The sequence below is a fragment of the Lipophrys pholis genome (genome assembly GCF_963383615.2).
Source record: "Lipophrys pholis genome assembly, chromosome: 6".
NCBI classification, from domain to species: Eukaryota; Metazoa; Chordata; class Actinopteri; order Blenniiformes; family Blenniidae; genus Lipophrys; species Lipophrys pholis.
Window position 1 is genome coordinate 3,148,424 of NC_137629.1, and position 12,902 is coordinate 3,161,325.

At 42.4% G+C, this 12,902-nt stretch overlaps 1 protein-coding gene across 5 annotated transcripts in view; it reads right to left on the reverse strand.

Moving 5' to 3' along the window:
• csnk1a1 (casein kinase 1, alpha 1) overlaps positions 1-12,142 on the reverse strand; it is a gene marked incomplete at its 3' end in the record, with an annotated part of 36,225 nt that extends 24,083 nt beyond the window's left edge. Inside the window, exons 1-4 of one of the 5 annotated variants that reach the window (XM_080465007.1) lie at positions 12,092-12,142; positions 11,478-11,684; positions 10,535-11,217; positions 10,274-10,380 (exon numbers count right to left, since the gene is read on the reverse strand). In XM_080465007.1, coding sequence (XP_080321133.1) covers positions 10,274-10,380; positions 10,535-10,657 — 230 coding nt within the window. In that variant the 5' untranslated portion in view covers positions 10,658-11,217; positions 11,478-11,684; positions 12,092-12,142. Of the gene's footprint in view, positions 1-10,273; positions 10,381-10,534; positions 11,218-11,477; positions 11,685-12,091 lie in introns of those variants that run through there. The other 4 variants (XM_080465006.1, XM_080465003.1, XM_080465005.1 and 1 more) reach the window with 4 other exon arrangements.
• Positions 12,143-12,902: the final 760 nt, after the last annotated feature.

Sequence of the window (12,902 nt, forward strand, 5' to 3'; positions counted from 1 at the left end):
GACACTTCAGCTGAGAACTACAGTCTATTCTGCACACAGTGGTGCTTTTGAATCCGCCACATATCTAGAATACCCCCAGTAGTGATCAAGTCAACGTACTACCAGGGATCAGAATCAGCAGTAGTTTACTACCAGGTGAAGGCTTTGACTTGGCACAAGAATTACTGAATCACCTGCGGATGAATGCCAGGTTCAAATCCAAGTTCGGCTTGGAGGCTTTTCTCTATGGTGTTTGCATGTTCTTTCCTCCCATGATGCAAAATCATACCCGAATGTAAACGAGGTGACTTTTTAAAAAGCAGCCAGTCCAGCATGGGCTGTGAGGAGACAAAAATCTGTGCAGTCATCCTGAACTTAACAGTAGAGCTCTCATAATCAGTCCACAATGAAAAGTCGTCAACAGGATATATTTTAGTTGACTTGTCATTTTACTATTAGACCACCTATTTATTTTTCTTGTCTGTCTCAAACAGTTCACCTGGTTTCACTCGTGATCGTGCTGAGCTCCAAATCCCCATCATCCACGAGCTAGAGGGACTATTTTTCTTCTACAGCAGGGGTATTCAACTAAAATGTTCAGAGGTCCAGTTGTACAAAATTTCTTGATGCAAAGGTCTGGAAGATCAGAATGTCTAACTAATTAGTCTGATATATATTCAAGTATACAGATAATAAATCTAAACAAATTCTTCTGGACTTCTGGAGAAAGACTCACTTTCTTCCTTAGCGCTTGCTTGTCCTGCCAAGGTTTCCACCCTGGACTTGAGTGGAGTTGGGGCCATTCTTAGCCTCAGGTGGCTCTGGAACCATATTTAGTTTTGACTATTCACTGTGGAGAAAGCTGCCTGACAGTGGTGTATTCTGTACAGAACTACTTTCCCAAGACCTGGGAAAGAGACTCTGGTAGGAATGGGGGCCAATACGCGTCAGTATCGGTATGGGGTTGCTATACCCACGTAATTCACAGATCAGAAATTTCCGATCCAACCTGCGGACATTTCGATCCATGAAGCCTCGTCTGTGCTTTACTGTTGCTTAAATGACTCCACAAGTGTTTCCCTGCCGGCTGCTCTGCTCGCTGGCTGAAAAATATGGTACGGGTTAGAGTTAACCTAACCCGAACACAAAATTTTTTATTAGATAGAGCCTGTCTTAAGTAGGACCAATGTCTTTAAATGGTATGTTACTATGCAGTAATCTTTACAACATTAAATGGCTCAAATAAAATATTTCAATATTATATTCTTTTCTATCCTTAATTATATTATATTCATAATACTAATATTTATAATAGCTTTAATTGTTTTCCAGAACTACTTTTTCGTTCTTTGAACTCCTTATGCAGGTCTGGGAGTTTGTCCTTCAGGTGTTTAGCAGGTTAGTAGTGTTTCCACTCTTGGCTAGACATGTTCTCAAACACTGTTTGCACAGCGGTGCTCATTTATTTTGAAACCAAAGTACTTCCATATAGCACTTCCCGCACCTGTTTTTTCTACAAGTTGCGGCCTTGTGGATGTAGTAGCAGCCATTGTTTCCCTTCTGTCGCTCTCTCTTTTATTCCTCTCTTTCACCAGACTCTTGCTCTTTGCTGCTCTGTTAGTGATGCACTCGATTTCTTTTTCCGGAGTTTCCACGGGTCGTTTGAGTCAGTTACGCATGCGCACTCTCACATGGACGCAAACGTCATGTCATTTACGCATGCGCAGCCGATATTATTTTCACAGTACAAGCTCGGTTGGGAGAAGATTGTTTTGAAAATACGTTGTTTTGACTTTTATTTTGAAGTTGTGTCCAGGAATGTTGTTGGTAAATAAGTTGAAGTATGAAGCGCTTATTAAGTTGTGGATCTTGGGTCGGAGCATCTGCAGATTTTTTCACACCTCTCGGAACCCAGATTGCAAAAAAATTAAATAACAAAAAATTTAGAAAAAAGAAAAAAAGAAACCGAACCGCTGTTTTTCGCACTTTTGATTGTCCAAAACAACCCGTAACACAATCCTGGTCACTGAGCTTTGAACTATGTTTTTGTTCTTGACTTGTTCAAAGTCTGTATTTTGCAGTACTTTGGCTGCTCAAGCCAGTTTAAGGAGCAGTGAGCACAAAGCGATGTATGAGAACAACGGAGGGTTTATACGGCAAGGAGATATTTAAATATTGCTGCTTGTGCAAAGTGACGATCGTTCCTGACCAATCAGCAGACTGCTCCGTATGAGGCTCTTATGAGAGACTTATGTGCTAGCGACCTCAACTAATGGGTTACCAAAAATGTTATTGGTTGGGTTAGGGTGGCGCCGCCCTGCATCGTCGCTCACTGCACGGAGGGACTGGAGCTAAAAGGCCTTGGCAGTGAAGGAGCTTCATGTTTTGAGGAAGCCCTGCTGAGTCCAAGTTAATTCAAAAAACAATTCCTATCCAACAAAGTATAGGCACATCACAAGTCTAACACTTCCATGGTGTGTTGTTTACATGTCCAGCTGCCTGTGGTGGCTTTTTGAGCAGCAATAAGTAGAACAACATGGTCATATCTGCTGCTTTGCTTCAAGCTCAAAGTCACATTTGGCCCAAACTATTGAAAGGTTTTTCAATTACAGCATTCTATCATATAGTTCTTATTAATTTACTTCAAAGTAGGAGTGGGTGATATGGCAAATTTATATATTTTTTGTAATAAAATCAAATAAATCCTTTATTACATGACGTTTCTGAATAGTGTAACCAAAGAACAGAATATGAGCTTTTAGGACAAAGAACCAATGTAGTATATATAATATTATTTAACCGTTATTTTAACAGGATTAAAGTACCAAAACACTAAATAGCTTACAGAAAGAGTCATTTCATTACATATTTTTCATTTTGAACATGGTCAAATTGAAATATCAAAATCAACAGTAGTCACCAATAAACCTAAGATATTTAAGCAATCAGTGACTAACAGCAGTAAAATAGAATCATTTTGTCCAAAAAGGAGTGGGAAGAAGTATAATTCCTTAAATCCTACCCCTTCTCCATAAATAAATAATATATGTTAGCACTATTATATTAAGGCCAATTATCTTTTCAAAAGGTATGAATACATTACTTTTTTCAAAATAGTATAAATATAAATCATATAACAATATATAGTATAATGCATATAACGATGTACAATCATGATGACGGAATGATATTCGAAATATATCAAATAACGACAGATACATGTTCTCTATAACAATAGACTAAATACATGTATATACACATCCAGTAGCCATATGTAGAAACAGTCACATCTGCTGCACAACTGAACTGCCATTAACCTCTTCATCTTAGGTTTTCTCTTAAAGTGCAGCAAATTAAACTCCCATGTCTAGAACCTGATTATTAAAAATCCAATAGCTTTAGAACATTTTACTGCTCAGACATCTGATAGAGTTTCTGTCCTTCTGAAAAGGAGGCGCAGATTATGTCTGAACCGTGTCTGTACGGCAGCTGAGGGTAAATCACGGTTGTTTGAATTTTGTCGCCCGGGGAAAAGACTAACTTGATGGATGTGGAGTTTCTTTTCGGGACCAACTCCACGTTTCTCTGTCAGCTACACCTTTTCGCTCCAAAACCACAACAGACACGCTTGTAATTTGCTATGATTGGCTGGTCGGGCGCACGTGAAACATCTGCTGCATCAGAATAGAAATGCAACATTAGAATGTGTTCTTTTGTTGCAGTTCTATGCAGCATAGAACTGCAATGTATAGACGTGTTCTACAGACGATTCTACGATCTCTCTGTCAGATCGTCAACACGTTTGTAATCCATCTAATATTTGTTTGTTTGAAATGTTTATTTCGAATATCAAGGTACAAAAACAAAAAAAATCAGGAAAAAAAAGAAAAACAACAAAGTTTTCCTCTCAAATAAATAAGTAAATGAATAACAGTAATAATAATATAAAAATAAATCAAGAAAAAACATCGTCAGATGCGTATTCGAAAAGGAGTGAGAAAAAGTAAAACTTATTTACTCCCACCCCTTGTCCTAAAGTAAATAACATAATTAACTTCCTTCTTATATATGGCACACCTCTACTTCAAAGTGTAGTAAAACGTCTCCTACGTTATTCAAGGGGTACCTAATCTTTCCCATGAAGGAGAGCTTAAAACTTAAATTCTATTTTTGTACAATTCACTTAGCCTACTGCTGCACAGAAGTTGCCAACTTCTCTGATATCTCATTAAATTATGCCTACAGTACCGTTGTTTAGTCAGGGGACGTCCAAAATGGCGGCCCAGTAGTACTGCTAGACCTACAATATTATCTGCAAAACCTCAGTGCTCAAAACCTCTGATGTATAGCTCCACCTGCCCTGCACCTACTGAGATACATGCAGCAGAACGGTATACAGCCAGGATGAAGGAACCTGTGAGCCTGAGCTCAGGGCAGAGAAACCCAGGCTTTTCAGCTTATAATCCTGTCATGACACAAGTGTCGAAAAAGTCACGTGTAAACCAGCCGTTCGTGAAGCTGCTTGACTTGTAACTGGTGATTTCTTGGTATTTTCAGTATTTGAAACTGAAAAAAGACTTAAATCATGAATATCTTTGTACGTATTGACAACTCTTCATACGTATTGACAATCCTATTACATGTACAAATTCTAATACAAATGTGCAGATTCAGGTTGACATTGACAAAATGTTTTACACATTGGCAACTGACACTTTGGACAGACGGATTGAATTACAGACAGAAAACTCTCCACACACATTGACAAATAGTTTTGCTACAATAATGCCTCCGTAACAGGCTACCATATGGGGATAAACTGCATTTCAGCAGCTCCGGTCATGCCTGAGGTTTGCACTCTCAATGTACTGTGGAAGTGAATACTTCACTGCTGAAGATTAACCTCTCACACTACCTGTGATCGGGTTCTCCGTCTGTTTGCCCGATGGCTGATTTTTATATGGAAGAAGTTAAAATGAGTGTCTTGTTCACATTTGGATTCTTTGTGCTTTTATGATGCTGTGTGGACCTTTAAATAGGTCTACTGGGGTGGCCCGGCCCGGCCCAGCTGCATGAACCTCAATACCTTCATGTTTCAGAATAACAACATCAACTCCTCACTTCAAAGGCATGTAGAAATATTACCACACATTGAAAAAGTCTTTTCAACATTAACAATGTGACAATAATCACAACGGTGTACACATGCTGCATGTTGACCTTCACTGCACTGCCAGGATAGACTTCATGTCATCCCACACAGTCTGACCAAACAGTCTGGTAGAAATGTGATTTTCACTTTGACTGTAAGCTTGTGTCGCCCTTCTCCACAGAGCTGCTGTTCTGTAAACCAACTGCTAAAAACTTGACTGTTTTCATGTGACAACTTGACATGGACACACAACAGGAGTTCATATTGTTCTGCTTATCATTTAAGTGTGACACTGAAGTGGTTAGAACTCTTTTAGACCTAATCATAAAAAGGCCTGTCCCAATAATCAATAAATCAATTAATTGCACAATAGTTAAAAATGAGCTCGATAAGTTTGCCAGGCTCGATAATTTTTCATTTACCAAAGACGTCACTGTGAGCGGCACTCATTCTGGTGTTAGTGACAGTTTAATGTTGTTTTAGAGAGTTGCCAGATTTCTGAGCCTTCCAGTGGATTACCCGGGTAAGGCTCACTGTGAACGGGCCTTAACATGTAGGGGAAAACAGCCAATTTGGCAACAGCAGCCACCAGAGTCGCACCACTGCATATGTCATCAGAATGCGAAGCATCCTGACAAAAACAAGTAGAAGACAGCAGCACTACCTCAGAATCTGTCTCCACGATTATTACTTCTTCTTCGTATGGTTACCGTACTTTCCGGACGACAGGCCGCTACTTTTTTTTACATGCTTTGAACTTGGACAACTTTTTAAGGGTTAACAAGCTTTATGCTGCTGATTCTGGGTGATGCGTTCAGGTGCATCACGTAACTCCAAAGCTCACAGCAACATGTTGTAAAAAAAAGAATTATGAACTAGTTAACTTTTGGAACTATGAATTTAGAACTTTCCCAACACTACCAGTCAATCACTCTCGTGTGGGGAGGCGGGGCACCTGGTTCACCAGAGCGCCGCATGAGAGCCCCGTGAGGAGGAGAGGGAGAGATGAGGGGGGAGAGAGAGAGAGCGCGAGGCTGTTTTGATTATTTATTTTGGATATTTACAATCTCTTTTTCATAATACAATTCCAATTTTAAATATTCTTAAGAAATGAAAGTTTATTTATCTTTAAAAGTTTATACTTGCAATATTAAACCATTATTAATATTTTAGTGGAAAAATGGTATCAATCCGGCAAAATTATTCATCGCAATAATTTCTGGGACAATTTATCATCCAGCAAAATTTGTTATCGTGACAGGCCTAATCATAAGTTATATAATAATATATATAAAGCCCCACCAAACAATCTGGACTTCTTTTCTTCTACACCTCAAATCAGAAAGCTCCAACGAGGGCGGAAGTCACCCAGAACGAGGAATAGTATGCTGGGCTGTAGTAACAGTGGAGGTGGGGCAGCAGGTAAAGCAGGTTAGACAGGCTTCGACATGAAACTAGCAGTTGTAGCACAGCAGGCACACTTGACAGAGACAGAAACACTGGAGGCACAGCTGATAAAACTTGTCACAAATCAAACAGCCATTCGAGCTCCTCACTGACTGAACACAGCTCGTAGTTGTTTACTCTGCTTTCCAATAGTCACTCTGACACGACAGTGCTCAGGAGTGTCATTCACAACACTTCTCATGTAGTGACAACACAAAAAAAACGTCAGATAAACATGCTTTTGCACATGTACACAATATATTGACTTATATCTGCCTCATCCATCCATCTTCTATCCCACTTATCCTGTTCAGAGTCGCTGGGGCTGATCCCAGCCTACTGTGGACGAGGGCAGGGTTCACCTGGACAGGTGGCCAGGCTGCCTCATAACCCTCAATAAACACACCTAGGTCTAACTATGAATGAATTTTATCAATGATTAAGGATTCCTAAAGGCCACTTCATACTACTCTCCCGGTCCACAGAGTCCACATTGGTCTGTGTGACGTAGATATAGTCAGCAACCCTGTGACCCAGGGTCTGCCAAGTTCAGACCAATGTTCGTGACTTTGCAGACTGAGCACACCGACTGCACCAGAGCAGCAGCAACACCAATAGCAACGACAACAACGGAGCCTACTGAGCTTGAGTGAGGAGATCCTCCGTCTACCGTCTGAATAATCACAGTTTAGAAGAAAATAAAGATCCAGAGGGCTCAGAACTCCTGGACTGAAATATAAACTACTTCAGGAAAGGAGAATGCCGCCACCAGACATGGAGATATTTTCGGGATTGTTATGTTATGGAACGCGTTCCAACATGGGCCCTGAAATGTAGGATGAATGGAAGCGCACGTGCAATGCAGAAAGTATGGACGAGCGTTAACAGGGCCTCGGCTCTGAATGTGACTGGAGACGTGTTAGTGCTGCAGCGCCATCAGACACAACAGCAGGTGAAACAAGAAAAGTGATTCAACATTTGAGCTGAACACACAATGCAGCCAGTAATTAATCACATGGCAGTTAACAACTTGAGGTGAACTGTAGTTACAGCCACACCCAGTCAAAGGTTTTAAAGTTATGTGGCGAGTAGGAACCATGTTCGATAAGATTCTTCCTCTGCAGCTCACTGTGAATATCTAGCAACATAACTGCTGAAGGAAAATTATATAAACTCGAGCTGTCATTTGTCCTTAGTGTTCTTATTCTAAATTTATTCCTCACAGTTTTGAGTAAAAATATTAAAAACTTTTAACACAGCCTAATGTTGGTGTGAATGATGCTTGTATGCTTTACCAGCGTTACAGTCACACAGTTCTGGGATGTTGAGTCCACAAGAGGGCAGGCAGAAACATTTAGGAAATGATCAACAGGTGAAGTGTGGCCACAAAACAATGAACCTGTCAAATGTCAGCCCTAATCAATACCTTCCACTATGGAAACAAGTATTTCCTGACAGCATATTTCTGTTGAAAATCCAGCACATCTGGAAATGAAAAGATTTGAACACACATATGCACACACTAAATATCAGACAGGGTTAATATACCAGCTGTGAACACTGGGGGCAGCAACGTGCAGACTGAATGTGTCTGCAGGATCACACAAACCCATCAGTACAAAACACACAATACAGGAAGGGAAGTTTTATGTTACAGTCCTTCTGAAAACATAGTCAATCCACATACTTATCTCAGCACTGCTATTATTGCAAGTGCGTAGGTGTGTCATTTGTTTAGTTTCAGTTAAAAAAAACAAGACCTGACAGTGTCTTCTCCCTGCGATGTCCATAACTGACTAAGAGGAGAGACCTGCACACATCATATCAGTAGGTTTCCTTGTGAGGACAAATCTGTGCTGCCTTTCATGAAGTGCCACTATTTCTTTAGCCAGGCATATTCCAGATGTGGTGTACAATGCTGCTCAGACAGATAAAGAACAGGGAAGGAAAGTTACTGCCGATCATTCCTCTGCTTTCACTGACTTTCCAAATGGCCAGCACCTCATTGTTCCCATGAAACAAATGGCAGCCATTGATTGGCAGCTCTCTGGTAGCAGCACAGCATATAACCAGTTGGTACAGGCTGGACCTTGAAGGAATGCTCTCACTTCTTCCTTCAACAAGGCTTTCAGGTTACAAGGTGAATCACTGTGAGTCACTGACTTGGCAGAGTCAAAACTCCTCTTCAACTCGACCCATGAATAAATATGTGCCCCACCTTCAAATGACACCACTCCACATGTAACCTGTCACCCAGCTCAGTCTGAATAAACTCCTAGAACATGTTCTTGACCACTGACAGCTCTTCATAAACCATCAACAGGTTCACTAGTATACTGTTCTCTGACAGTTTGAGTTATTTGTCTAAACTCTTGCAAATGGGACTCAATGCTAAAAGGTTTGTCAAAATGCTTCAGAGAACGTGTTAACGAGAAGGGTGAAGCCCTGCAGCCAGTTAACAGGATTTAAACCAGTTTTTACTCAGTCAGTGACAGTAACTATTCAGTTACTAATCCACCTCTGCTCTTATTATGTGGCCTCAGTTTAAGCTCGGTGATTAAAGGTTCAGGTTGTCTGCTAGTATGGCAATACCACCATCACCTCAACCTCACAGCTTTTGACAAACAAAGAAATCTATCTACAACTAAAACTAAAGGACCCCAGCCTGACAACAAGAGGAAGACCTCTCCACTCACACACTGCATGGAGCATGAACATTACAGCTTCAAACACACATCATTACTACTAAGTATCTGGGCAGGTGACACTCCAACACACACACACACTTAACTGTGGCAGTAGTTGATTTTGCTGTACGTATATTCAAAAAAACAGAATATCATTCAGTTGCTGTGAAATAGACAGGAGTACCATGATTATCAAACAGTGTATATAAAGTGTGATTTCTGAGATGAAGAGTGCAGATTGATTGGCACCATCCAGCCATTATAAATGTACTTCTAATAAAGAAAATGTATGGGCGTTTTAATCCTCTGAACTTTAACTGAGCTTACAATTTCCCAGATAGTATCAAACACAGATGGCAGTGAGACTTTTAACTGCCAGAGATTAGTTTTAAAACAAAAGACCGTCAACAAGCAACCAGGTAAAAAAATATAAAGTTATCTTCTGGTCGTGAGGTTAACTATCAGATCGATCAAAGAAATTAAGCTGAAATATTGAAAAACAGAAAGGGATTTGACAGAAACGTGTAGAGAACATGTAGCTTATGGCTACCGCCAGGGAAACGTTTCATCTGAACCAGACTGGTGGGAATAACTGCACCCAGCCAGCCCTCTCCCTCTTCCTGCCCTGCCGGGGCAGGAGAGCTCCGGGGCAGGAGAGGCCCAGGAGGAGGAGTGCTGTTGTTTTCTTCCTCCGCTCCGCCGCCATTTTCTCTCCCCACAGGAAGACATGTTAGAGCTAGCACAACAAAAGAGGAGCGGCCATTTCCAGCCACGGCTCCCGGAGCCAGGCTTCATCCCGCACAGCCCACCGAGCAGAACCGAGCCCGGAGCCGGTGTCCGGGCCCGGTGAGCGGGTTCTGTTTAGCAGAGAAAAGAGTTCGGTCTCGACCAGCAGGCCTCATGAACCGAGCTACAACTAACAACTGTCGCTTATCCACCCGAATCCGATCATAAACCCGGGCCAGTATGACGGCACCGGGCCAGCCTGACGGCACCGGGCCGGACTCACCTGATGTGTGGGATCCCGACTCCTCCTTGTAGGATTTTGTACAGTTTGCTTTCGTACAACAGCTGTGGATGTCTGGCTTTCTGCGACTCCAACTTAACGGCGACCTCCTGGAAGCCAAACAAAGAGTGAGATTAATTCAGTTAGCTGGCGGGCTCACAGGCCGGTTTAAAGTTCACACAGCTGATCCAGTGGATCCTGCGGGACCGAGTCCCGGTCCTCGGTGAGGTTCGGTATAGAAGTTCAATATAGTAGAAACGTTACCTCTCCATTCGTGATGTTGATCGCCAGGTAAATGTCGCCGAAAGAGCCCGAGCCGATCTTTCGGACGAGTTTGTATTTCCCACCGACTATGAACTCGGCTTTGGAGCCGCTGCTGCTCGCCATGGCCACCGACTGGGACAATCCACCGATTAACTGATAACGGAAGTGGCGGAGGAACCGGGCCGTCAGCAGAACATTCAGTCCGGTTCTGTTCGGATCTCTGAGGACGGGCTGCGACTCCGAGCAAAAGCCGACGTCTTCCCGGGAGAGTCGCTTGATACCGGTGCAAACGGCTACAACGGAACCTCGTAGCGTCTAACGTCCCCAAAGAAACTGGAAGACTCGGCACGGAGAGAGAGGGAGCGAGAGAACGAGCCCCGGGCCTCCGACAACCGCCAGCCGCCTCCGAGCTAATGCTAGGCAATGCTAACGCTGGCTAACATAACACTCAGAGCACGGAAACACGTCCACACCGCCTCCGAACCGAGGGGCAAAGCTGCTTTCTGTCGGTGGGAGTCGTTCCCCTTCCGGTCCGTAAAGCCCCTTTTCGATTAACTTCGAGGGTCGCGGCAGTCCAAACAGCGAGCAGCCCACTCACTCCGCCATCTTGTCTTCTCTACCCTCTGCCTCAGCTTCCGCTCCGCAGCGCGAGGAGCTCGGAAATCCCGTGAGGCGTTCAGGGACTGTCGGAAAACACACACACACACAAGCACACACACACACACACACACACACACACACACACACACACACACACACACACACACACACACACACACACACACACACACACACACACACACACACACACACACACACACACACACAATATATTTCTTAGCTTTTGCCTAAATCCCAAATAATTATTTCAGGGCAATCAACACGATGGATAAAGACACTGTCCGTTTTCCAATTCTTAGAATGCCAGTGCGTACTAGCATACCTCATGAGTAACTACTTGCAGAGCGTCCTCTGAAGTGCGGATCTCCCCAGGTATCTCTTGCCAAATGCATTTTGGGTCATTTTGTCTTCCCAAGCATACACAGGTCAATGTCGATGCATCCGCGATAAAGTTGGAGGAGCGAAGACACGTCCGGGTATTCCATGCGTACTCGGTGAGAAACGGAATAGAATTGGATCAGTACTTGGTCTCCCACTGATCATGTTTCAGGGGTACACGAGAACACAAGTATGGACAAGTATGGGTATTGGAAAACAGTCATTATTTTCTTCTGATTAGTGATCAAAACTAGATCCGATCAGGCTCTCTTCAGTAACAAGCTTTGTATCAAAGGCCTTTAAGGTTGCCGTTATTAAAAAGTATTTATCCAGGTGTTTCAGGTTCCAGATCAATATCCAACCTTCCCTTTAGTTCTAGAATCCTCGAAAAAATTGTTTCGAATGAATTAGAGTGTAGCCACAAAACTTTCTTCACTTTTGGGGGGTCCGTTTACACGTCACCAGTTTGCGGATGCACTGTAGATTTTAATCCGGCTCCCAAGGTGGAAAGATTCTTTCATGGCGCAAATCCCTCCTGCGGAGACTGCCGGAGGCTACATAGCCAGTTACTGCACATGCACATCTCTCCCTCCCTCCTGCTCATCCAGTTGTAAACAAACATGGTGGCCGCGTAGTGGTACGACTCGCGGTCTATATTCTAGTTTTATCGTCCAAATCAGTAGTTTAATAGTTGAGACTCACCCCTGATAGCATCTGATGTGTCATCAGTCCATACGGATGTCAGGTTCTCTCCATCTTCTTCACGTTAATAGTGTTTTTTTCTCTGCACACGTCTGTGTAGTTTCATTACAAAATCAAGCAACAGCGCCTTCCAGTGGCTTTCTTTATACATAGTCGGAAAAAAAATTCATTCATTCATAAATAAATGAATCAATAAACATCTAACATAAATCTGGGTTTTGCTAGAGAATTTGAATATTTCTAGAAACAAAGTTGTAAACTTATTACATAAAGTGGCCATAATATACTGTGACACACACACACACACACACACACACACACACACACACACACACACACACACACACACACACACACACACACACACACACACACACACACACACACAGTATACAGGAGAGCCAGGGAAAGAGAGAAAGAAGAGAAATTAATATTTTACCAGTATTTCCTCCAGCTTTAGCAATTTGGTGGCTGCTTGTCAGCCAACATGGCAACCTGCTGTTTTGCTGCAGAATTACTTCTGTAGTTGTTAAATTCAGTTTTACAAAGTGTGTTAACGACTTTAATTTTCTCAATCAGCCATCAGGGAACTTTTTAAAGTGAAACTTTCTGCCTTAATATTATTCCACTTAGTATTGTGTTGCTCTGTAGTCACGGTTTTGTGCCC